Below are 26,610 nucleotides of genomic sequence, written 5' to 3'. Positions count from 1 at the left end.
CTAAACTGTGTTTTGAATCATTGGTTTAAAACAACCTACAAGTGGATCCCAACTGAAAATGGGAGAAGGAGCCTGGGAGGCAGTGAAGGTTGGGGGGCAGAGAGGGCATGGGTCCACTGGCGCCCCAAGGAAGAGCCCCTGACCCCACCAGTGCCCCACTATCACCCAATCCCACCTTGCCATCGCCATGCTGCTCTGTACCCCCTGAAATACTGATTTGAGGCTGGATTGTATTGAAAAGCTCCTGACTACTCTCTTTCATTACTGAAAGCTTGTGACTGAGGCCCAGCTGATAAGCCTGTCTGTGAACCCATCCAATGTCCTGAAGCCATCAAAGACCCTTCCATTTTGTTCATTTTGACCACCTATTTGCCTACACCTTATGGAGGAAGAAAACACCAAACCAAATCAACATTGCTGCTGATATAAGAGTCTTGGAGGCAGAAAATCTAAAATTTGAACATCTGTGAGTATTCTAATAAGACCACAAAGGGTTTTGTTTTAAGTTGTTCGGAACCCTGTGGCAATCCCATGCAGCCTTCAGACTCCAAGCCTTTGTCCTCACTCCTAGGGAAAGCCCAGGGATGGTTGTATGGTGCGTGATTTCCTTGCCCTTCTGGGTATGAGAGCCCAGAGGCCCCCAGCAGAGAAGGGCCTGAACTCCTGGCCGATGTGCCAGGAAAGTTGGGTGGGCTGGGGCTGACCAAGCTCTTTGGTGTGGTGAATTCTCTGCAGTGTTTCCTCTGTGAGAAGGAGCACTTGAGAAGCCCTGAGCCAATAGGACTCCAACACAGCCACACCCTTAGCTGCCCCGAGGGGCATTCGCCAGGGCTGGGTGTGAGGCAGAGGGTGTTGGGAGGAGCCAGACCTGTAAAATCAGCTTGTGCCCAAGGCGCCAGAGAGGACTCACCTTGGGGGGTGGGCAGCAAAGGGAGACACCCCCTTGCTATGTACCACGTCCCTAAGGTCCAGGGGTTACTGAAGGAAGAAGAGTAGGATGAGACCAGGAGGAAGAACGTTGTGTTTCCTCCAAGCCAAGAGAAACGAAGACACATTCTGGTGAAGGAGTGAAAAGGAGACTATTAGAAAACTGGACCGCAAACCTGGTCAGCCCTTGGAAGGTGGTTTCCATTTTTGGAAACACTGCTGATGGAAAGTCTCACACCTCAACCATACTTTCTTTTATGGCTGTGAGGCCTTCTAAAACTTTCCTGCCCAGGAGCCCTGCACCGTGGGAGTGTGGGCAGTGCCTGTCCCAGGCCACAGAGCAGGAGTGGCAGATGCCAAGCGGCTCCTAGGGGCTATGGTTAGTCCTCGCCAGACAACATAGGGGCTGCTGAAGGGCCTGGCCACCTCAGACCTGCCATCCTTGTAACTTGTGAGGAAGGGCTGCATCACGAGCCCTTGAAGTAAGTGCCTGGGGGGCGCCTCTGAAGCTTATCTGAAGCACTTCCACAAGGAACTCCCGGCTACCTTGCCTGCTGTGGCCTGGGTGTCCCCTTGTCCACGCGGGGCTCTGCTGTTGTCATTTTCCAGGACACGGAGCACACTCATCTGCTGGGCTCAACAGCCCTCAAGGTGCCAGAAAAGCTCATCCAGGACCCATTCTGGAAGCTGGGTGGCTTTTCTGAAGCCTTCCGTTCCCCTCCCACAGACTTCTCCGGGCTTCAGCAGGCTCTGCACCTGCCCTCATTCTCCCCAGCCCCTGGGAGCCTCCTCCCTGGGCGGAGCAAGGACTGCATGAATCATGGGAAAGGAGTACTTCGTGACGTCAAGGCCATTGCAGATGCTCCCTGCCCTGCCTGACTACCGAGTTCATACCTTCCAGGCCCACTGTGAGAAGGGCAAGGAAGCCAGCCAAGGGCCCAGGACATCTGCTTCCACCCATTTTCCCAGATGGGTCTCGAAAAAAAATGTGCCTGGTCTGGGTATGTGATGGAATGTCCTAACCGTGATGTGGTCTATTGTAGCCAGCAACCCTGGTTTGGGAACCCATCCCAGGCAAACCTGCGTGCAGACAGACTGTGCCTGCGTGGCCTGCAACTGATGGGTTTCTAAAGGTCAGCAACAGTGCTTCTGAGCACCTCTTGGGTAGAATAAACTTCATGGCTCATGGTGTCCAAGCTTAGCCACAGGCCCCCCGTGCTGTGACTTTCTGGCTGATGGACCAGCTCACCCCTGCCTCTTTGCTGCTGCCTATGGCTCCAAGGGAGAGCCATTCTTCAGAGATCATGCCCCCAGCACCGTGGAGGGGCCATGGGGAGGGCTTCTGTGACAGCTGTTCATTCAAGACCCAGTCAGTGCCTGAGAGGGTGTGTGACAACGGCTTTGAAGCCACTGAGATGTTCCGGAGGCACAGGTGGACAGTGAGGGCAGGACCCTCAAGAGATGGGCAAGGATGTGCAGAATATGGTGGGGGCTGTGGTGACCGCCATGGATGTACCACTAGGTTTGGTGAAGGATGCAGCCCTGCTGGTCTGGCTGGGCGCTGAGTAGGAGCTCCAGCACGGCCTCTGCTGCTGGAAGTTCAGGGGCAAGCTTTCCTGCGGACAGAGCTTCTGTGACAAGCGCTCTCGTGACCTCCAGTCTGTCTCTTCTGGAGACAAAAATCATCCCCTCTGAGTCTGCTTCAACTTCAGTTAAAACCCACTGACTTGGGGCACCTGGGTGGCTCAGTGGGTTAAAGCCTCTGCCTTCAGCTCAGGTCGTGGTCTCAGGGTCTTGGGATCGGGTCCTGCATCGGGCTCTTTGCTCAGTGGGGAGCCTGCTTCCCCTTCTCTCTCTGCCTCTCTGCCTTCTTGTGATCTCTCTCTGTCAAATAAATAAATAAAAATCTTTAAAAAAAAAAATCTTAAAAAACAAACACACCCCACTGACTTGAGGGTGCCTGGGTGACTCAGTCAGCTAAGCATCTGCCCTAGACTCAGGTCATGATCACTGGGTTCTGGGATCAAGCCCTGTGTCAAGCTCCTGCTCAGACTCCCTGGGGAGCCTGCTTTTCCCTCTACCCTTCTCCCCTGCTCATGATCTCTCTCTCTCTCTGACTCTGTCTCTCTCAAATAAATAAATACAATCTTTAAAATAACAACAAAAAACAACAACAAAAAAAAACCAATGAGTGACTTTGAAGCTCAGTTCCCTCTTTGAGTCCTTCACAATTACTTAGGTTCTCAGAGTTAGAATTCTCATTGAGGTAGGCCCTCCTTCTAGTCACCTCTTGTGCTGTGTGTCCTCTCTGCTCATCCTGGGGCCACTTTCCCATGGTGGGGGGTAGGGGGAGCAGATGACAAGCCAGGGTGCACCTAGTGGTAGGCTTGAAGCCATGAATTCCTCAGGGCAGGGAAGTGAACAGTTCTAGCAAAGGGGAATGAACGTGAATCTGTTGCATTTATATCCAGTAAAAATAATATATACTGGTATCACAGACAGAAGCTACTGGCTGTGAAGACTTCTCCCAGTCCATCCCCAGCACAAGGATAAGGTGGCCGCGGCAGCAAGTCTGACCCACAAAGCTGAGCCACGTCTCGAACCACCATGGTTCTAGTCACTTCTGCCTTCTAAGCCTCTCTTTTCCTTGCCTTCTCCCTTCATGCCTCACAGTTACTTGGGGAAGTGAGCGTCCTAGGCACTTCCTGCTTGGAATAGCCTGAAGGAAACCTACGGGGGTCCTCCAGAGTTAGAGCCCAATTCCTGGCTTCAGCCCATTTCAGTAAGAGACCACCCAATGTACCACGCAGGTCACTGGAGTGGATGGAGACTGAGGGATAGGGTCCTCAGTCCTGAGAAGTCATCACGCAGGTGACTGATACCTCCGCACCTGGGGAGAACACGGAAGGAAACAGGCCCTTACTGGCAGTGTGTCCTGCTTGTGGATGCTTCTGTTTGCCTGACCACTCCGTGGTCCCAAAGGCCACACCTTATCCCCAAGCAGAGTACCTGCTTCTCTCCCCCTCCAACCCTGGCAAGCCCACCATCTGCTTAGGAGTATAGCGTTATAATTTTTATTGCTTATTTTGAAGTGTGTTAATTCTTGGTTCCCAGATCATGAGAAATCTTCCAGGGAAACATAGCACAGAATGGACCATTAGTTGTCTTTTTATTTTTTTAAGTATATACAAATATTTCAACAGATCATTAAGAAAAATTTGTAACTCTCTGGTCCTTGCAAGAGACATCAAATGAGTTTTTGTTTCTCAAGAGCTGGGATGTCTTTATCTAGCATGACTGGAAGAGACTGTTGTGCTGAAATCCTGTCACCATGGTGGATTTTATCTTCAACGAGTGAAAATGACAAATTAAAAGCAACATAGTTCTCTACTGCTCTAGCAGGTGGGCGGAGTTCCAGGGAGACGTGCAGAGGTCATTCTTAGTGTGGCAGTCAGTGTGAGCCCTGGAATGTGTTGGTTCTTCTCACTGCTCCCTTCCTGCCTCCTGTGGACCAGGGACTGAGGCTGAATTCTAGCACTGTTTGTTATCAAATTCACCATTGTAAAGGAATTTTCCTGTTGGGAGAAAAATAAAAAAAAAAACCAACAAGCCAACCTGACACCTTATAAGTTTATTATATTACAGGTTTAACCAAGAAGGCTTGACTCTGGATTCAGAAACTTTGTTAACTGGGCACCTGGGTGGTTCAGTTGAGTGCCGCACTCTTGATTTCAGCTCAGGTCATGATCTAGGGGTTATGATCTCAGGATAATGGGGTCAATCTCCTCCCCCCCAACCCCAGGTTGAGCCCCAGGTCAGGCTCTGCACTCAGCAGGGAGTCTGCTTTTCTCCCTCTCCCTTTGCCTCTCCCTTGCTCACACATTCTCTCTCAAATAAATAAATCCTTTAAAAAAAAGTTAAGTTAATCTAGTCGTCCATTTTATTGAAACTGTCCATATATTTTTAAACCAAATGACTGTGATAGTACATGATTTAGGGCTAGAAGTGTTCATCGTCTTGACAACCAATGATACCGGTGAATGGTCTGAGGTCTAAGAGGCTCTACTACTCTATTGAGAGACAAGGGAAGAAATCCCAGAGGTGGGCGTTGGCATATGTCCTCTCTGCTTTTTAATTTCCAACAAAAGACAGTGACCTCACAGTTACAAACATTTCCCCTATATTATGTGGGTCAGACAGAGCTTCATTCTTCAGGGAAAATAGGCAGCATAAACTAAAAAGAGGTGCATTTTGCTGATAAGGCATCCAGTCCTGGGCATCACGGACTGTAGTGAAGACAGGATCACTGCAGAAAAATGAGAGAGTGGGAATGACTCTACCGTCCCCCATCCGGGCCCCCACATGATCCACCAGTACTCAGCCCACCAGTTCCCCTGATGTGTTTATCAGAGGACGTGTCTTTTTGGAGCCAGAGGAGATACACGAAGGAAGGCAGACACTGAAACAGACAAGGCTTACCTTGGAAAGGTCATTGGAAGGAGAATTTACCCAGGGATGACATTCACCTCTGTCTTTGAGTAGAAGATTGTCGGGGCCTGGCAGCCTGGGCTTCCTTCCAGGACTGCAGCACCCCTACAGGCAGTTGAGCAATGTGACCCTGGCAGCGCGGAGCCCTGGACAGGCCTCTGAGGCTGGGGAGCTTGACTGATACTTCACCGGGGAGAAATGGCACTGTCCCCGGAGACACCATGCTTGCCTTGACTTTAAGAGCCTCCCTTTGTTTTCTCCTCAGGCATCCCACCGGCTGATCTCCTCTCCCCTTCCTGCTATAGCATTTTGCTTAGAGGACCCTGAGCCAGGAAGCTGGGGGGAGGGTGAGAGAGGGGGGCCGTCTATAATTTTACACAAGCGATATAATGTGTGATGTTGGATAAGTCGCTTAACTTCTCTGTGCCTCGGCTGCCACAACTGTAAAAATGCATATTATGATCACACTGACCTGCTAGGACTGTTAGAGAGCAGTCACCAAAATCCTCTCAAAGAACACTCCCTGGTTCCCCGTCAGAGCTCCATGCAGGCTAGCCATGGCTATGAGAAGCAGGGGAGCAATCTCTTCCACTGTGTCTCCTCCCTGGATTTCCACTTCAATAAAACAGACAGTGGCCTCTCCAAACCGAGCAAAGATGGTCAGAAAGTGAAAGGTCTCACCTGTGCTTGGAAATCGTCCGTTCTGGTGGTATCCCCGAGGTATCAGAGGAGGTTTGCGTGTGTGTGTGTGTGTGTGTGTGTGTGTGTGTGTGTGTGTCTGTGTGTGAGGGTCTCTGAGTTACACAAAGTCTCTGCCCACGTGGTAAAGTTTTACCGCAATGGCAAAAGGCAGAATCGGGTCTGTTGGACTGGTAGGGCTCAGGCTTCAGGAACACGTGGATAAAATGTAACTAACGTTATCTTGGTTCAAATTCCTTTTTTGTGACTGACTGCTGTCTCAGTGAACCTTTGCAGGGTTTCTGTTAGTTTTTCTCTCAGTTACAGCAGAGAGGAAAATAAGCGCATCCAGATCTTCTCACGTGGAGATAAACTGATGCCAAATTAGGTCTGTGGAGGCCTCGTTTTGGCTTCTCTGGTCACCGCGCTGAACATATTTTCATGCATGTTGAAGACAGTCCATAAGCTCTTGGCAGAGAGAATTAAGTTTCAAAGCTGCCCTTTTCTAACAAGCCTCCCCTTTCTCATGCACGAAACCTTGCTGAAAGGGGGCTGCCCCCCCCATTTATGGAGAAGAAGGGCAAACTCCATCTGCAATTTGCCCTGAGATCCCTGCACCTCCACGACACCCCTAAACTCGGATTTGGCTCCATCCTGAAGCCCCAGTGTGCTGCCCAGGTCAAAACATCGCCCTCCTTTTCCGGAGAGAAGCATTTTTATTTCAAAAACATATAGTATGAGCTTTGGAAAAGTAGTTTACAAATTTCTTTGCCTCTGGGGAAGGCATGTCCATTCACATCCAAAATTTTCCCTCAAATGCCTCCTGTGCTGCACTGACTGAGCTAAACTCAGGAACAACACAACCGAAGAGGAAACAAAGAAGTTTCACCCTCCATCTGTTAGAGTGAAAATACAAGCCCCAGTGATGTGGGGCAGGCCTGGATTCTTACTGGGATCCTTAGACTGGTTCCTGGGAAAAAAATCCAGTAGATTTCTGGGGTAGTACCTAACCACCACCGAGTGTAGACTCGACCCACATGTGCTCTGAGCAAAGCCTCCTTCGCGTAAGGGAGCGAGCACTGTCGTAAAAGATGCTGAGGTGCTAAGGATCAATATTCACTGGCAACCAGCATTTTGGAGCATGGTTACCATGGCAACATTGTCAGCCCCAAATGACTGTCATGAGGTGAAAAAAGCCTCTTAAAATAAATGAAACCAAAAAAAGTATATTTATAAACCTCTTACTAAACACCTATCTGTTCACAAAGTAGGATGTGTTCTTTAAGCAATAGATACTCAAAGATGGGGGGAAATTTCATGACACAAACATTTTCTTAAGTTAAACGAATATTTATTCACCCCCTCCACAAAATGGCTTGTCAAAATAACTAATAAGGATTTTTTTAAAATGGGAAGAATTCTAAGGAATTATGGGCTTGTACACTTAGATATTACACAATTGTGACATTAAAGTTCTGCACTAAACGACCGATAGCTTATTTGAGATTTGTAAAATGGTGGTTGACCGGGGGGTTTTCTTATGTCTCAGTTGTATAAATTATTTCTGGCAGGATCAATAAGCACAGTGTCAAAAGGTCTGTTAAGCAACAGGGGAAAGACATTGGCTATGCAGAGGAAAACCCCTGGACATAGTTTTTGCCTTGCTCTTGTGAAGCTCCATCCCTCGCTTGCCTTTTCTTACTGACAGAACCACAATTTTATTTAGAGCAGTAATGTGCCCAACCCCAAAGACTCAATTTCAGAGCCTCCCTTGAAGGTAGAGGTGGCCATACGACACAGTTCTGGCCAGTAACATACAGGCAGAAGCCCCCAAGGAGGCTATTGTTGGGAGAAGATTCTCCATGGTCTCAGATTTCTGTTTACCTCTCAAGCAGGGGCCCTGACGGTCTTTTGTTTCCCGATATCTTCTCAAGCATGTCTGAAAGGCTTACAACCTTGGGAAACAGATATATAGTCTCTCCGGGACAAAGGGAAGGCTTGTTTGGAACCTGGGAAGACAGAAATAATGTTTCACTCCAGAGTGAAGGACAGGACTGCCTACTGCTATTATATAAGATTTGGGGTCCCTAAGCACAGGGCTCCTCTTCCATAAGGCAACCCACTATGTGTGCAAGCATTCCTGGGGGTCTATCTGGATTTCCAGATGAAGATAGGAAAAAGCTCTTGGCTCCGTTGCCCTTCTCCTTTTTTCCTGCCTTGAGATGCAGCCACCAATTTGGGATCATGTGGTCATGAAGCATGAAGATGAAGGTGTACATCTTAAGATGTCAGGCAGAGGGGGCGCCTGGGTGGCTCAGTGGGTTAAGTGTCTACCTTCAGCTCAGGTCATTATCTAGATGTCCTAGGATCAAGCCTTGCATTGCCCTCCCTACTCAGTGGGGAGTCTGCCTCTCCCTCTCCCTCTGCCCCCTCCCCCTGCTCACATTTGCTCTCTCTAAATAAATAAAATCTAAAATAAATAAATAAATAAATAAGGCAGAGCAGAAAGACAAAGAAACTGGGTCCCTGATAGTGAGTTACTGAGCTAGCCCTGAGTTGTAATTTCAGACTTTTTGTTAAAATGAGATAAATGAGCTCTACTCATCCGGGTCAATGTTAATTTTCTTTCCCCATGCAAGCACATCCCTGGAGCTTGTGTCAAACGTAGTGACATAGTAATTACTTAATGGCAATTGTGTCCAACATGTACACCTTAAGGCTCTAGCACGTTACTACCTTCCTTTCTTCTTGGTCTTGATTCTACCTCTCTGCGAATTAACATTATTGTATATTATGTCTTATAAGCTAACTCAAATCCTTTTGGGAAAGCCATGTGTAAAATCAATCTAACAAATACAAAGTACTTGTAACAAAGTACAATTTTGTCCTTGGCCAAATTTATCCCTAAGCTTTTACGAGTTATCCCTTAAGTTGTTAGTCAAGAAGGCAATAAAAACAATAGGACTTTTTCTTCAAGCTTCTATCGCAAGGTCTGTCTTGTCACCAGTGTGTATCCAGCAACCGGTACTGCCGCTGGCTCATAGTAGGCCCTCAAGTATTTTTTGACCAAGTCTTCATGAATGTTCTTCTTGTCAAATATGTTGGCCCAAAGAAAATAACGATTGAACGAGTATTTCATCACATTGGATCATGTGACTACATGTAGTCACAAATCATGCAACTACAATAAGTGTTTTGAGAAAAGACCACAGCTCAACTTCAAAGAAACTGTCCATCAGTATATGAAGGGATAAGCTGAATGTTGTACCTACAACAGAATATCATTCAGCCATAAAGAGGAAGGAAATTCCGATACATGCCGCAACATGTATGAATGAACCTTGAAATCATTGTGCTAAATGCAATACAATAAAATTGCATTATTTTTGTCTAAAGAAATAAATATTATTACATTTATACAGGGTCCTACCTAGAGCAGGCAAATTCAGAGAGACAGAAAGTAGAATGATGATTGCCATGGACTGGGGGATGGAGGAATGGGAAGTTACTGTTGATTAGGGTACAGTTTCTGTTTGGGATGATGAAAAGTTCTGGAAATAGATAGTGGTGATGATTGCACAACACTGTGAACATAATTAATGCCACTGAATCGTACATTTAAACATAGTTATCATGGTAATTTTTATGTTGTATATATTTTACCAAATAAAAAAAATCAGCGGAACAGATTCAATAAAAAAGGTGGGGTTTGTTTGTTTTAGGAAGAGCAAATAGAACAGACTTTAAATTTTTGTGGGTTTTGTTTTGTTCGTCTTTGCCTTCTCTAAGCCCTGCCCTCCTATGCTATGAAGCCAACTGAGATGCCCCCACAACATTGCCGAAGCCTTTCGAGCTGTGGGCTTGAGCGGTCATGTGCCTCAGGAGATCCTACGTCATTTGGAAAGATTTCCAGTTCTGCATTTTTATTCCAATTCTTTAACTCTCAGGAGCATGCATCATCAGAGCTCCCCTACCCGCACCTTCCAGGCGTATGTCGGGGCAGAATTTGTTTGTGAAAATATTATTTTAGGATTCCTTCCACTCCTATCATCTGCTTATTTTCCTTCCTGCATATTTCAAAATATAGCACAGAGATTTCTGATTCAGCAGTTAAAATAGTCTGCGCATTCGTTATCACTTCCTTGTGACCCACTTTATGCACAATTACTCATGCTGGTATTGAAAGTTCAGGTTTCAAAAAAATTCCTGGGACTCAAGCATGCATCTTTGGGCATCATAAAAAAACAAAAATTTTTAAAAGGAGGGGATAAGATATTGACTGAGTATCTGTTGGTAATCCTCAGAGGACCCCAAGCAAATCAGTCCTGCGATTTCCCAACTCTTTGACTCTCCTGCTCTCACATTACACCCTCTTCATTTATTCCCCACCCTAAACCCCACTTTTTCCACCTCCTTCAACTCTCCTTTCCTTCCTTGCCAGTACACCTCTGCCTCAAATTCCCCACTTCCATCTGCTGTGTGTCCCTGCGCTAAAGCCACAGGTAACTCAAGGGCAGTGTGACAGAATCCCTGCTCTGAAGGGGCGTAAATGCCAGTGCTGTGTGTCACTTGAGCGTGCTACAGCGCCGTCAAATGCAGAGTTCTGGGCACCCCCCCGCTCCCCCAAGAATCTGATTTAGTTGGTCTGCACTTTTCACAGCTCCCCAGAGGATTCTAACTGGGATCTTAGGAACACATCCCACTGTGATGAGTTGGAAGGCAGTAGAAATCCCTTCGGGGCTATTCTGATGTAAAACAGAGAAAGGACAAACAGAATTGGTCAGAGAAAGCGAGGGAAGGCTTTCAAAGAAGAACAGCAACTAGACAGGTGGGAGGCACAATAGGCACTGTCCCTGCTAGCACCACACTCCCCGCACCCCCAGCCGTAAGTTGAGTGCAAGACCTGAGATCCGATTCCTCCCACCCAGGGCCTTTGGTACATTTGGGGAGGACAGGAGACTCTGGGACAAGAGGATACACTCATCTCTGAGAGTGTCCAGGTGGATGACGCCTTTTAGTGGGGTACATTCCCTGTCCCTGAGCCCCAGCTCCAAAGCAGCTGGCTAGCAGAGAGCCCTGGACAAAGTCCTTCATCTCTCCAGCTTCAGGTGAGGGATGGTGTTATCTGCCTTGCAGGCTTGGTGCAAGACTTAAATGAACCAATGTGTATAAAAGTCTTGGTACACAATTAAAACTCAATACACCATAGCTAATGCTAGTCTTATTATTCTAGATTTTTCTTTAGGAGAAATTCCTAGAAGTGGGATTACTGGAGTAAGGAGAGTGTTACTAAGAGGAATACATAGAAACCATGAGTGCAAAGTTCTGAGTTTCATAAGTGTCTCAGTTTGACTGCTAAAGATAAGGATGTTCATTCACATTGATGACACTAGGTGCTTGGGAGGATACAGACCAACACAGCAACAATAGTCCTCTCTGGATGGGAGGGGCAAAGTGTGTTGCCTGTGTTCTCTTCGTCCATTGCCAAATGCCAGCCACTATCTTCCTCACTTTCCTCCTCCTCCTCCCTCTCTTCTCTCTTCCTCCTGTCACACACACACACACACACTCCAGTTTCTTCCAAAATCTGGGTGAATCTCTTTAAAGTAACACTCTCTATCTTACGACCCAACAATTGCACTACTGGGTATTTACCCTAAAGATACAAATGTAGTGATCTGAAGGGGCACGTGCACCCGAATATTTATGGCAGCAATGTCCACAATAGCCAAACTATGGAAAGAACCTAGGTGTCCATCAACAGATGAGTGAATAAAGAAGATGTGGTGTATATATACAATGGAATACTATATAGCCATCAAAAGAAATGAAATCTTGCCATTTGTGATGACGTAGATGGAACTAGAGGGTATTATGCTTAGCGAAATAAGTCAGCCAGAGAAAGACAACTATCATATGATCTCCCTGATATGAGGAAGTATGGATGCAATGTGGGGGGGTTGGGGGGTAGGAAAAGAATAAATGAAACGAGATGGGAATGGGAGGGAGACAAACCATAAGAGACTCTTAATGTCACAAAACAAACTGAGGGTGGTGGGAGGGGAGGGAGGTAGGGAGAGGGTGGTGGGGTTATGGACATTGGGGAGGGTATGTGCTATGGTGAGTGCTGTGGAGTGTGTAAACCTGGTGATTCACAGACCTGTACCCCTGGGCTAATAATACATTATATGTTTATAAAAAAATTTTTAAAATTAAAAATAAATTAACGCTCCCTACCCACTACTCCATCCAGGGGACTCCTATCAAAATGTAAATATATTACCTGGGAAAAGTACCACATTGAACCTGCTAGCACACCCCTTCCCCAGGTTATTGATCCAATCAGCTGGCTGCTAACACCTGACCCAGAATAAGGACAGATGGGAGGTGGTCTACCATCCCAGAAGGGCAAGGCCAGAATAAGAATGGTGGCAGAGAAGGTCCTGAGAGCTAGAAGGCACATCCAAAATCATCAGATGCTCAAGATAAGGAAACCAAAATCCAAAGCAGTGGGCAGGTTTCCAGAGGAGGCCTTGAAAGGGAGCCGCCGCCCTGCTATCTGAGGTATCTGGAGGCAGAGGAATGAGCCATAGGACCTTTGGCTATCCCCTGCTCAGTTCAGTAAAAGACCAATGATGACACGAAGGCGAACATCCTGAGAATGGAGATCGCTTATTTGCGCATGCCTCCACTTCTTGGCATATATGTGATACCAGCAGGTTACAGTTTGTACAGGTAAAAGCAATCCTAAGCTCTCAGAGTAGATGCGCCACAAGGGTTTGGAATGATTCCTTAACACAAACATTTTCTGTATTAAAACTTCCCTTTCTCAACTATCTTATTCTGTAGCTCTATCACTTTTGACTATAGGGTTGATTTTAGGAAACCCAAACCCTCTAACATTCCTAGGAATACACTAAAATCTACTTTTTTAGAGAAATGCTTTGAGAGACTGGTATTTCTGAAGGACAACTTTGTTGTTTTGGCTTTTCCCAAATTCTCTTAATCCAATTTGGGGCAGATACACTTTCTCTCTAGAGCTTACAGCAGTTCCCTGTCCAACCCAGAATGTAAACTTCACATCAGAAACCAAATTAAAAAACAAACAAACAAAAACCAAAGAGATTTCCAAGGTCTGGGTGGAAGAGAAGATGCCCAGATTGTCAACAAGGACAGACAAAGGCTGACACTATCTTGCATTTGTGATAACAAAAGCTAAAGGGAGATGGGAGGCTGACAGGAAGGGGCTGGCCAGGCTGTAAGGCCCTGTTATGTCCACTTCCCCTAAGCTTGCCTAAGCTTGCCGTCAACCCAAACTGCTCTGACCAGCTTCGGCATGTTCTATTACTGCCAATGAACCCATCAGGAAGGACAAGTTCTATCCCTTCTTCAAAGAGGAGGGGGTCCAGAAGAGAAAAATCCCATCAAGCGTTGGCTCTTCAGGCCTGTGAGGTTTCCACAGAGAAACCCAGAAATTCAAATCAAAGACACTGTAGCAGTGCAAGAGGAATTCCTAAAGAGTGACTTTTTAAAAATAATTTTTTAAAAATGATTCAACTTTTATTAATCAGCATCTTGCATCTAGAAGAAACAAAATACATAAGACAGTAGAGCCAGGAGAGCTCCCTGGGCAACCACAATAAAATAGGTGCGAACAGGTTTCAAGAAGCCATCTGAACGGATGGAGGCAACACCCTCTGAGAGAGGGCCCGGACCCAGGGTGCTCTGGATCTGGGCCAAGGGCAGCGCTCCGAAGGCTGGTATCTGAGAAGCTTGAACATCAAGTCCTGTGCCCCCAAAGGTAATGATGGGGGAAACCTTACATCTACCTTGAGGATGCGTCTGTAGGTCTCATTATGGGATGAGCTCTCAAAGGGTGGATTTCCCACCAGCGGCTTCCTATACACCACAGATCAACCTTCTCATAGTATATTCTCCCTTTAATCATTTCTGGGGGCAAGTAGTCCAGAGACCCACACATTGTTCTTCTCCTGAGAGATGGGGTGTTCACAGACCAGCCAAAGTCTGCAATCTTCACCTCACCCCAGAACCCCAGCAGTAGGTTCTCCAGCTTCCCTACAGCTAAGGAAGGCCTGACACACACAGGAGAGTGGTTGCCCCAGTGACCACATAAGCCAACAGAAGTCGAAGCACCCCAGGGTCTCCAAGCCGTACTCGGCAACCCTCATCCCTCTCATTTTCTGTCATTTTCCACAGAACAGACCCTCCAGGAGAAAGCTGCTGTCTGATCTGGGAGCCCGAGGCCCATACTTCAGAGGAGGCTCCCACGTCTGGGGTCTCACTGGGCTCTGCGGGTTTGTCCTTCTGTTCCCTAGGTAAGGACCTCCTCTGGTTGTGGAGGGAAGTCTTCCTCTTGCACCTTTTAATAATTCTGGAGAGAAAGGAAAGCAAGCCCCCAGGCAGGCAGGCAGGCAGGCAAACCTGGACAGAGAATAGAGAACAGATAAGACTGGGACAGGGAGGGACAGGCCACCACAGGGGGAGGCCTGAGGGGGGAACTCACAGCAGGGATGGTGGGGGGTGTGGTAGTGAGTGGTGGGTGGCCTTTCTTTCTGCTTATCAGAAGAGATGACAAGTGGGTGTCTACAGAGCTGGGGATAGCTAGAGCTTCCCTTTCTGTGGTGAAAGGGATGTTGCATCTGGTCTGTCCTGGGTCCTCTTTTCTACTCACTTTCCCTCAGGACATCTCACATACTTCTACAGTTCCAATTTGCATCAGTGCTGGGGTTTCCCAAATGTCTTCACTGCGGTCCAGACTCACACACCCACCCTCCGGCCAGTCATCCCCATGAGGATGTCTTATACACCCTTCAAACCCAGTCTGTCTTGACAACTCTTTGCCTTTCCAACTAGTTACACCCCCCATTTGGGTCTTCTCATCTCCGTCAATGCAGGGGTGGGGGCAGTCCACATATACCAACTCACTCAAATAGGTAACTTTGCCCACCCTCCCAACCCCATCTTGCCAATTACCAACTCCTACCAACTTAACTCCTAAGAGACCCTGACCACCACCTGGGAGCTCAGGCTACTGTCACCTCTCACAGCATTACTGTGGCAGCCTCTTTCCTTTCTCTACTCTTGTCTTCTTCAAATCCAGCCAGGGTGATTTTCCTCACAAACAAATTTGACTTATATCAAGTCTCTTTCTAGATCCTCATTCCCATTTAACACATTCAAGGCTTAAGTCTGGCATTAGGGGCTCACAATTCTATTTAGAAACAAAGCTTTTTACAAAGTTCCATTCTGAACTATTTCAAGCCCACAAAAAGGAAGATGGAATATAGCAGCACACATGTATCCATCCCCTAACTTTAGACACAAGACCTTACCAGAACAGCCAAAGCTTCCTGAGGACTCCCACGTCCCCCCTCCTCACCCACAGAAGTCACTGCTATCCTGCATTTGTCATTATTCCTATTATTTCTTTGTAATTTTACTTAACATGGCTTCTTTATTTCCTTATAACTTATTCTTTCTTGTGAACCTCTTTTGCTGGGTAAATTTTGGGTTTTGGTATGGTCCAGGAAATGCTATGAAGAGCTCATTTAAATATGGGGTCCCGTCAGGCACATTCTCAGGTTCTTGGGTTTGTCTCTTCTTCCCCTCATTGCTCTCCAACCTGTGTCCGGGTGAGTGAGAGTGGTGTTGTCTTTTGTGACCTTATGATTGGAGGTCATAGAAGATGAGGTGTTCAAAACCATAACATGTCTTCCAGATCCTCACTGGTTTCTGCTACAGGGTGGCTGGGAACTTCTCTTCTGGTCTCTCAGCTTAGTTAGGGCTCAGTCATCCTGCTCAGCTTCCCCTAGCATTCTGAATCCGAGGGCTCTCTGCTAGTCTCTCCTGCCTGTGACCTGAGTGACCCACACAACCTTTGCTACGGGCTTACCTGTTCCTTCACCATTGAAGACTCCAGTCAACTCTCGGACTCTCAACTCAACAATCTCCCATGACGTAGGAGAAACTCTGAGTCCTGTCTATGTCACAAGGAAACTGAAGAGAGGTCAGAGGAGCCAAATGCCAGCCCTTTCTCTGCCTAATCACATTTCTTGATCTGCTTTACTTTGATGGGCCTGGTCAGTCCAAGAGGCATTTTCCTTTCAGATTCCAAATATGAAGTGGGGCTTATCCCCCAGGTCTGGCATTCACATCAACTTACCCGACAAGCAGACAAGTTTGTCCTGCATCTGTACCCTTCTTACTTTCGTGGTAGGTCACCTCCAGAGATGATCACTGTCAATTCATCTCTCCCTGTATGTGCATTCTTCCCCTCCCATTAAGAAGTAGAAGCTACTTCCTCTTCCTGACTCAGGATGGGCCTTGTGACTTGCTTTGGTCAACCAAATGCAATGGAAGTGATGTTCTGGTACTTCTGAGCCTAGATCTTAAAGGCACTAGCAGCTTCCTCTTCTTCTTAATTGGAAGCCATCAACCATGTAAGAGGTCCAACTACTCTGAGACTGTCATGCTGTGAGGAAGTCCCAGCTACTCAAATGGCAAGAAAAGAGAGAAGGATGAATAGAGAAAAGAGAGGAGAGGGAGAGAGAAATGCCCAGCCAGTTGCAAATATTCAATTTATCCCAGTTGAGGCACCAAACATGGGAGTTAGGAAGTTTTCTTGAATGTTCCAACCCCAACAGATAGTCTATGACCAGAAGAACCACCCAGCTGAACTCAGCTCACATTGTGGAATTATGAGAAAGGATAAAATATTATAGTTTTTAGCCACTAAGTTTTGGGGCTGAACTCTTCTGCTGCACTAGGTAAATGAAACACCTCACCATTGCCTGCCTTATACTCTGTGCTCCAACAACTCAGACCAGCCTGTGGCTCTCTGCACCTATGATGCTGGGTCTCACTTCCATGCCTTTATTCAAGCTGTATTCTCTTTGCCCACATTTCTCCTCTGCCTGACTAACTTTTATTCCACTTTTGTCTCATTTTATTTTTTTCCTAAGCAAATCACTATCATTGCATTAATGACATCACATTGTAATTGTTTCTTTACGAATCTGCCTCCCAAAGTAGGCTTGAGCTATTTAAGGGTGGGTTCTAGGTCTTATTCAGCTTTGAGGCATCACTTTATATGGAAATGCAACTAAGTCCCTTAAACTGCTTCAGTTCGGTTTCCCTGTGTCAGGGAGTACATGCAACTGTCTACAACAAAAACCCAACCTCACTGAGTTAGCCAAATGTTTTATTTTTTTCACATAACAAGTTTGAAAGCAGGCCTTCGAGGACAGAAACATTGGTTTTGCAACGTCAGAAAGTCCCAGTTTCCTTCTATCTTCTTGCCCTACCAACCTTAGAATAGAGCTGTCCTCCCCATGGTGGCCTTGAGGTCACAATACAGCTCCTCCACTACCTGCCTCATATCCACATTCCAAGCACAGAGAACAAAAGAACAAAGAGGAAGGAGCTATGCTCAAATCAGGAAAGCAACACTTTTACAGAAATCCTCAGAAGACTTCGATTCAAAAGTCACTGGCCAGAACCACATCACACGGCTATCCAAAGCTGCAGGGCAAAAATGAAAAAAATGTTTGCAGAATGATAAATATCTACAGCAATTGCCCAGAGAGACCGAACTTTGAACAAGAAGCAGTGACCTCTTGGGGTTGTCTCTGTAGGAAACATGGAAAAAATGGATGTTGGGTAACTGCTGATAATGTCGGCCTTGTTCCCCCTGTCTCAAAACAGGATTGGTGCCTACCTCACAGAGTGGATGAAATTAAGACAGAATGTGGGCACAATACTGTTCTTAGTACCAAGGGCCCAGTAAGCACTCAATAAAAATCATTCTCCTTCTCGGGTTTGCAGATGTGGCACTTAACTCAAACATCCAACAGTTTTCCCTGAAGGAGCAGAAAATTAGTTGACTCAAGGCAGTTGTCCTGCTCTCTGAAATTCTTCTGCAGTGAATTTGCTTCTGATGATTAACGAGTCTTTTCTCAATTGTCTATTCAACTGTTCATAAATCCAAATGGCATTATCATTATGACTCTTCACTTAGAACGTGTGCCCCAGAAAAAACAAAGCTCGGAGAGATACAAAAGGCAAATGAACTCTTTTCATTCCTTTGTGGCAACAGAACTGCATATTTCACTTCTGATTCATGGAAAAATATCCAGCACACAGGAGTCAGCTAGATCGGTGAGAAGCCTCAGACCAGGGGGATCAAGAATACAGTTTCCAATGTCTTCATTACTGAAATCCAGGAAGCTGACCTGGAAAATGTTAGCAATAGAAAGATTTCTTTTTGCCAAAAACTTGCTCTGTGAATCTGCAAGCCTCCTACCGCCACAGGTTGTGTTGGTTTAAGCAAATTATTTAAAACTTCTGTATTGGTGGGGTGCCTGGCTGGCTCAGTTGGTTAAGCATCTGCTTTCCACTTAGATCATGATCTCAGAGTCCTGGGATAGAGACCCACATTGGGCTCCCTGCTTGTTGGGGAGTCTGCTTCTCCCTCTACCCTTTCCCCGCTGCTTGTGCTCTCTCTCTCGCTCGCTCGCTCTCTCTCAAATAAATGAAATATTAAAAAAAAACAAACTTCTGTATCAGTTAGGACTTTTTTCATTTGCAAGGGAAAAACACAAAAGGGCTTATTACAAAGTGAATTTATTGGCCTGACTAAAACCTCCAACAGCAGAGTTTCAGGCATGACTGGATCCAGGTGCTCAGGAATCTCTCCATCTCTTGGGTTCTCCTCTGTGGTAACAAAACAGGTCCCTTCCAGCTCCTAAACTACTACTTACCAGTATGACAATCCCCCAGAAAGACAATGCTTCTTGGGCAATGGTTCCAGAAAAAGCTCTGGAATTTGTCCAACTTGGGTCACATACCCAACCCCAGAACAGATCACTGTGATAAAGAGAATATGGTTCTCTGATTGGCTAGTCTGGATCGCATGCCTAAGGGAGATGGGGGCGGGGTCACCTCATTCAAACCTTTTGGATTGAGAGTGAGAGAGAGAAAGGTGATCCGTTAAAGCATAGCTGGGGTATTCCTGCCAACAGAACGTTGTGCGGAGGCCAAAAGCTCCGAATATCCTAAACAGATACAGATTCATTTAGCTATTATTGGACATGAATAGCATAATAATACTAGTGACACTCTTTACCATCTGTCAAAATCTTGCTAGTTTTTCAGGCTCATTTCAAATGTCACCACAAATAAATCTTCTCTAATTTTCCATCAGCACATTGTTTCTTTTTCTCTCATGGTTGGGATCATATCTTGCCCCAGATTATGTTGAGTTGCACACCCGTTTGTCTCCACTCCTGTTTGGAAGAAACGTCAGGCAGAGCCAGAGTGGGGCATACCTCCCATTCATCCCCCAGAACCGGAGGATGAGGGCTTCTGTCCTGATGTGACCAGGCCTCAGAATGAAAAGAATGCAGGATGGAAAGAAGGGGAGAAATCACATGGCTCCCTCCAGGAAGAAAATGCATCCATGAAGTAAGATAGGATCATAGAAGTCAGGCTGGCTCTTTCTTAAGTCCTACTAGAATAGTCTTTCTTTCATGCGGGTGGTAAAACCTGGAGTGAAGCTGAAAACAGACTCAACCCCTAAGATGACAGACTCTGAAATTTCCTGTCCTGAATGAATTGGAGAGAGAAGGAGAGGGAGAGAGAGAGCGAGCGAGAGAGAGAGTTGTGAAGTGCCGTTCTCCCTTCAATAAACAAAAATGCAAATACTCCAGATGCCTTTTACACTCTCCCCAGGGCTAGCAGATTATTAATAAGTTCAGAATCTTGCCACGCTGCTCCTATTTTTACAAGCCGTCTGTTTCCTCTCCTGTCGCTGGTGGCTTCATTCCAGGGACACTCCCTTTGGGGGAAGAAGGAGCTGACATACCAAGATCTTTCTAGTGTCACCCTTGCTTACAGGCACCTGCAGATTCCTGTTGAATGTTTCCTGTTCCACTCAACAGGTCTTAATTATGTGAACTAATATTTGCTCACTGTTAAACCATGTTTACCCTCATAAAAGGCCAATTCCAAAGGACTGGAATTAGGCAAGCCCAGAAAAATCTCAATCCTTATGCAAACGTGCTGTTGTTTCCCGCCACCTACCACTTCATTATTGGAGTCATTCAGGGCACTCCGCTTTTTGGACATCTGTCTCTGGATCTTATTTAGAGCAAAAACCCACAAGTTTTTTCTTTTCAATTTCTACCAACCCCGGAACTAAGTTATTCTCCTATAGATACCTGAGCGATCTTTCTTCCTTCCTTCCTTCCTGTGTGTGTGAGAGAGAGAGTAAGCCTAAGGCTGGGGGGGGGGGTTAGGCAGAGGGAGAAACACAAGCAGGGAGTCCAATGAGGGACTGGATCCAGGACCCTGGGATCATGACCTGAGCTGAAGGCAGATGCTTCACCAACTAAGCCACCCAGGTGCCCTACAGATAACTGATCTTTCTGTGAAGAAATATCCTCTGTTGGCTCCTTAGGAAAAATTAACTGTTAATGACCCTAATAGGGCTGCAATGGTGCCTCCCTTTCTGTGTTTTCTTAGTCCTATTTCTGAACCGAAAAGTAAAGGCTTTCTCAAAAAATCTGAGATGTATTCTTTCTCAATTTTTGTCAAGCATATCACATGGTTGGTCCACTGTCAAGTTTCTCCCTAATAATTCTGACATGTTTGGTTATGGGCAATGAGTGTGTTTGGGGACAAAGAGCCTTATGGTATGTTGGGCGGGGGAGGGGGGAAATCTTTAGAACTCAGAAGATATAAAAACAGAAGCTAGTTATGTATTATAAGACTATTATAATACATATTATATACGTATAATACGTATTATAATGGCAAACACAAGAGTTCCTTATGTATTGTTTTTGTTGGCTGTTAGACTCCAATGTCTTCATTCTGAGCTCAGAGATGCAAGGTCCCTCCACTCCCCCCAAACACACAAACCAGGCTGCTCACCTCTTCGGGAAGGGGGCAGGAATCAAGTCACACATCTATCAACCAATCAGAAATGAGCCATTTTATCCACAAAGTAGGCTGAAGGAAGAGCATGTGTAAGTACCTTGGTCCACAACAGAGCCTGGGGTACAAATGACCAGCACTCTGGACCACACCAGAAGCTCTTAGTGCAATAGATTTTTAACAAGGCAAAATGCATGCCCTTCCTCTTCTCTAAACTAGTTCCGTGACAGTGGTGGAATGAAGGTCTTCAGCTTTCAATACACATCACTCTGATATAAATAACAGCCTCTGGTGCCCTCAAACTTGACTTCCTCAAAGCTCAGGTCTTCACTTCCCCCAGTGTGTGGCCAAATGCACCTGTTCCTCCAAAAAAGACATGCTGAATACTCCTCAGTGATTATCCGCAGATATTTCTGTACCTTGTGGATCAGATTCTCTAGGGCATTTCTTCAAAGACACCAACCTACAAATCCAGATATGTGACACTTGAAATCAAAGAAAATCTGCCATACACTGTGTTCTTTAATCATTCCCTCCCTGTAGGTATAAACAGTTTAGCTATAAAACCTGCCTGTGCTGACAAGCCCGTGTACACCATGCACACGCATACACGCACACACAGACACACGCGCCATGTGTTACAAACAGTAGAAAATGCCGTGCTTTTAGGACAGGCACCAGCCAACTCCTTAAATTGTGAAACTCAGAATGCAAGCAAAAAAACTTGTGATTTGAGGCCACTTTTGATTACATGTCTGGAGCTTGGCCAGCAGAGCAATTTCCAAGCAAACCAGCTCAGACAGTTGACAGCTGCACGTTCAGCTCACCAGCCTAAAACCAAGCTCCCTGTCGAGCAAAGGGGGATGTTGCTCCTCTTTCTCCTAGCTCAAGCTTCAGGCCTACCACATGTTAACCAAGTCACAGGTAACTGGCCTTCCCAAAAATGTGTAAGGAGGAAAGAAAGAGGAGGGACAAGCAGAACACAACTGCCTCCCGCTGGGCCACGGGAGAGGCAGCCCACAACCAGACAATCTCATGCTGAGCAGTGAATTTGGCCAGTCTATGGGCATGACAGGCTGGTGCTCATTTCAGACAAAGCGGGGAGGACAGACTGAGTTCAAACACCGTTCTCCCATGATGTGACGCCCATACCAATCATCCAGCCAGCCAAGAAAGTAGTTCTTGTCAAGAGGGCAGCTTGGCTGGGGTAGTCCTGTCTCTAACCAGAAGCTGACCCTGCAGAGTGGCAGCTGGGCCTCTGTCTCTACCGGTGGTGGGCTCAGAGCACATAATCCATTTGGAGGCATCTACGGAAAGAAGCCAGGCATAAGAAGAGCACATGTTTTACAATTCCATTCGTACGAAATCCAAATACAGGCACAACTAATTGGGAGGGGTTAAACATCACGATAGTGATTACTTTTGGGGTGGCAGGAAGAGATCTGATAACATTCCATTTCTTGACCTGAGGGGTGGATACAAGGAGAGTTCACCTTGTGTTAATTCCTTCAGCAGTACACTTAGGACTGTGTACCTCTGTAATTTTATGCTTCAAGAAAAAAGTTAAAAAAAAAAAAACCCAAATGGTCAACAGGCCTGTGAAACAATGTATAACTTAACCAGTAAACCAGAAAAACACGATTTTAATTGATGTTGCTTTTTCTGATCGTGATGTGGCCAATTATTCAAAAAGCTGATTACATCCAGTGTTGATGAGTGCCACATTAGCCACATAAATTAAACAGAATTTTCAGAGAGAACGTTTGTACTATTTACCAAAAAACTGAAATGTGCATGCCCTTTGGTCCAGAAATTCCATTTCTCGAAATACATCCTTCAGAAATATTTATACATAAGCACACAAATTTTTGTACAAGAATGTGTGTTGTGGTACTGTTTGTAATGGTGAAAAACAGCAAAGCACCTACATGTCCTACGGTAGGTTAAGAAACTGTGATGCAGCTCTACAGCCTGGAAGGAAATATAATCATTAAAAAAAACAGGGACGCCTAAACACACTAACACAAAAAGATCTCCAGGGAATATTGTTAAGGTTAAAAAAAGTAAGTCACAGAATAGAACATGTTAAATGATTTCATTTATGTATAAATGACTTGAGTATAAATAAAAAGACTTAAGCGTGAAAACGAAACTAAAATCTGATGTGGTTCATTTATCTAAGTATCTTATGAAACCTACCACCAAAATGAACTTCTCTCCTGAGACAGAATGCACTGCAAAAGAATTTTCTGGAACTGTCTCTGCATCCTGAGACAGACTCAAAAAGGACGGCACCACAACAGGAAAGAACTGGTTTTTGTCCCCCAGCCTCCTAGAAGAGCCTCAGCGTCTCAGAAATGCCAGCTCCCACACAGGCCTGAGCAACAGCCCATGGAGTCACTCCAGACCTTTGTGCTTCCAAAGCACTTTTTCAATAACTAACTAATCCGCCTAACAGGCGGGGCAGGCGTGGCTCCCACAGACTGGGCACTCCCTGCTGCCAGCTGCCCTCCTCTGGAATGCAAAGGCATCCTCTAGAAATGGGTGTTCCTCAGCCATGTCCTACCTCAGCCCCCAAACTCCGTGATGTGAGGAGAGCCTTCAAGGCACCACCCGGGACAGGACAACCTCTTCTTCTGACAGTATGTTCTGTAGAAGAGTTATACCATTCTCCACTCTCCTGGCCCCACATCTACCTACCTCCTCCCTCATCTGAGGAAGAATAGTGCCACAGGCCGCGGGAGGAATAGATAGCATCTTGATACTGTCCGTTTCAACTCTGCCATTTCTGTTCAAGGATCCTATGAACAATAGGAAAATGCATAGATCCTTTCAATTTTTTATTGTACAGAGAAGTTAATAGCAGTAACAGTCTCTGTTACAATATTTTCAAATGGTCGCAGTTTCCAAGACTTTGGAATTTAAGGAGCCATTAAAATTTCAAAAAATTTTAAGAAGACTAACAGACAGGATTTTTTTTTTTTTTTTTTTTTTTTTTTTTTTTTGGTTAAGTAAGCACCAGGCCCACCTGGGGCTTGAACTCAGGACCCCGAGCTCAAGAGTCTTATGCTTTACTGACAGCCAGTCAAACACCCCTGGATTGTTCATTTGTATTTTGCCAAATATAGGCATTTAAAAAACAACCTACAGTCACAATCAATTCATAAGTTCATAAATGAGTAGACACCAAACCAGTTCATGAGTAGACACCAAACCAATGTGGTCATGACAATCTCAGGCTCTAAAACAGCACTTTAAATTTAATACACTTAGATTTATGAATAATACACACATATTACACATAGACTTGCGAACATTTCCTCACAGACTGGCACCAGTTGCTTTGGAAAGAACAAGCAGATACTAAATCACAAATTTCTAAGCCTGGCTATGTCTGTGAAAGACAGGAAGGCATTAAAAAAAAATCTGGGGATGCCAGGGTGGCTCAGGTGGTTGGGTGACCGACTCTGGGTTTTGGCTCAGGTCATGATCTTCCAGTTGTAGGATTGAACCCCATGTCAGGTTATGCACTCAGTGGGAAGTTTGCTTCAGATTCTCTCTTTGTCTCCCTCCCCCTCTCTCTTCTCTAACTCTCAAATAAATAAAATCTTAAAAAAAGACAAATCAGATTCCAGGTTCCCAACTCATATTTACTATATCAGCCCTCTCAGCCTCTTTAATAGTAAGGCCCTGGTATGTGTATTAAAAAATTTTTTTCTTACTGTGGTCAAATATACACACTATAAAATTTATGATTTTATCCACTTTGAAGTGTAAAATTTGGTGGTCATAAGTACATTCACAGCACGGAGCCACCACCATCATCATCACTATACACTTCTGGAACTCTTTCATCATTCCAAATAGAAGCTCTGTACCCATTAAACAATAACTCCCCACCCTCTCCCCCCACTCCTGGTGACCGCTATGCTACTTTCTAAGTACCTCATAAAAATAGAATCACCAATATTTGCCATTTTGTGTTTGGCTTACTTCACTTAGCATAATGTGTTCAAGGTTCTCACATGTCACAACATGTATTGGATTTTATTCCTTTTATGGCTAGATAATATTACATTGTATGTATATATACCACATTTTGTTTACCCATTCATCTGTTGGTGGACAGATGGGTTTTTTCTACCTTTGGTTATTGTGAATAGGCTGCTGTGAACACTGGTGTACAAATACCAGTTTCAGTACCTGCTTTCAATTCTTTGGAGTGAAATTGCTAGATCATATGGTAATTCTATATTTAATCTTTGAGGAAACACCAAACTGTTTACCACAACAGCTGTACCATTTTACGTTCCCAGCAGCAGTTCACAAGAGTTCCAATTTCTCCACATCTTCATGAACACTGGTCATTTTCTATTTGGTACAGGGTAAGGATGGTTGGTTTTTGGTTTTTGGAATAGCCAACCTAAGGGGCGTGAAGCGGTATGGGTGTGAAGCAGTATCTCATAGTGGTTTTGCGTTGCATTTCCTTGACAACCAACAATATTGAGCATCTTTTCATGTGCTTATTGTCTATATGTGTATCTCCTTTGGACAAATGTCTATTTAAGTTCCTTGTCCACTTTTTATTTTATATTTTTGGGAGATTTTATTTATTTATTTGGACAGAGAGATACACAGTGAGAGAGGGAACACAAGCAGGGGGAGTGGGAGGGAGAAGTAGGCCTCCCGCTGAGCAGGGAAACTGATGTGGGACTTGATCCCAGGACCCTGAGATCATGACCTGAGCTGAAGGCAGATGCTTAACGACTGAGCCACTTCAAGCACTCCTTTTGTCCACTTTTTAATTAAGCTGTTTTGGTTTTTAGTTTTTCAGATATAGGAGTTCTTAATATATTCTGAATACTTATCCCTTAATAGACATATGATTTGCAAATATTTTCTCCCACTTAGTGGACCATCTTCTCACTCTCTTGATAATGTCTGTGTATGCACTAAAGGTTTTAATTTTGTGGAATCCCACTTGTTTTACTTTTTCTTTTCTTCCCTGTACTTTTGATGTCATGTGTAAGAAATCATTATCAAATCCAATGTTGTGAATACTTTCTATGTTTTCTTCTGTTTTATAGTTTAGCTCTTAAGTCTTTGGTCCATTTTTAGTTAATTTTTATAGACAGTATAAGGTAAGTGTCCAATTTCATTCTTTTGCATGTGGATGTCCAGTTCCTCTAGCATCATTGTCAAAAAGATTGTCCTTTCCCCCACTGAATGATCTTGGTACCCTTATCAAAAATCATCTGACCCTATATGCAAGGATTTGCTTCTAGAATCTCTATTCTATTCCACCGGTCTATATTTTCTGCCTTTTTTTTTTTTTTTCTAAGGCTTTATTTATTTAACAGAGAGAGAGATCACAAGTAGGCAGAGAGGCAGGTAGAGAGAGAGGAGGAAGCAGGCTCCCTGCTGAGCAGAGAGCCCGATGTGGGGCTCGATTCCAGGACCCTGAGACCACGACCTGAGATGAAGGGAGAGGCTTAACCCACTGAACTACCCAGGCGCCCCTACATTGTCTGTCTTTATGCCAATACTGTGCTACTTTGTTTA

The 26,610-nt window shown here is 45.2% G+C and overlaps 1 protein-coding gene and 1 long non-coding RNA gene across 5 annotated transcripts in view; both read right to left on the bottom strand.

The window, feature by feature from the left end:
- Window positions 1-4,832: 4,832 nt before the first annotated feature.
- LOC125104700 (uncharacterized) lies at window positions 4,833-6,173 on the bottom strand. 2 transcript variants are annotated; one of them, XR_007128703.1, is made up of 3 exons: window positions 6,097-6,159; window positions 5,407-5,976; window positions 4,833-5,233 (listed from the first exon to the last, which is right to left on the bottom strand). It is a non-coding gene; the product is annotated as an uncharacterized LOC125104700 (long non-coding RNA). The 2 variants fall into 2 exon arrangements; XR_007128702.1 differs by having other exon boundaries at window positions 4,840-5,233; window positions 5,407-5,520; window positions 6,097-6,173.
- A 22-nt stretch (window positions 6,174-6,195) lies between these two features.
- The window catches only part of LOC125104699 (uncharacterized), a 36,364-nt gene continuing 15,949 nt past the window's right edge, over window positions 6,196-26,610 (bottom strand). The window contains exons 1-3 of one of the 3 annotated variants that reach the window (XR_007128700.1): window positions 23,248-23,438; window positions 14,397-14,485; window positions 6,196-8,102 (exon numbers count right to left, since the gene is read on the bottom strand). Coding sequence is in view for 1 of the 3 variants with exons in the window: in XM_047737459.1 (XP_047593415.1) it covers window positions 8,042-8,102; window positions 22,201-22,355; window positions 23,749-23,849 (317 nt within the window). In the remaining 2 variants the exon portion in view is untranslated. Of the gene's footprint in view, window positions 8,103-14,396; window positions 14,486-22,200; window positions 22,356-23,247; window positions 23,439-23,748; window positions 23,850-26,610 lie in introns of those variants that run through there. The other 2 variants (XM_047737459.1, XR_007128701.1) reach the window with 2 other exon arrangements.

The sequence above is a fragment of the Lutra lutra genome, chromosome 7 (assembly GCF_902655055.1).
Source record: "Lutra lutra chromosome 7, mLutLut1.2, whole genome shotgun sequence".
NCBI classification, from domain to species: Eukaryota; Metazoa; Chordata; class Mammalia; order Carnivora; family Mustelidae; genus Lutra; species Lutra lutra.
This window is presented reverse-complemented; position numbering and strand designations above follow the sequence as displayed.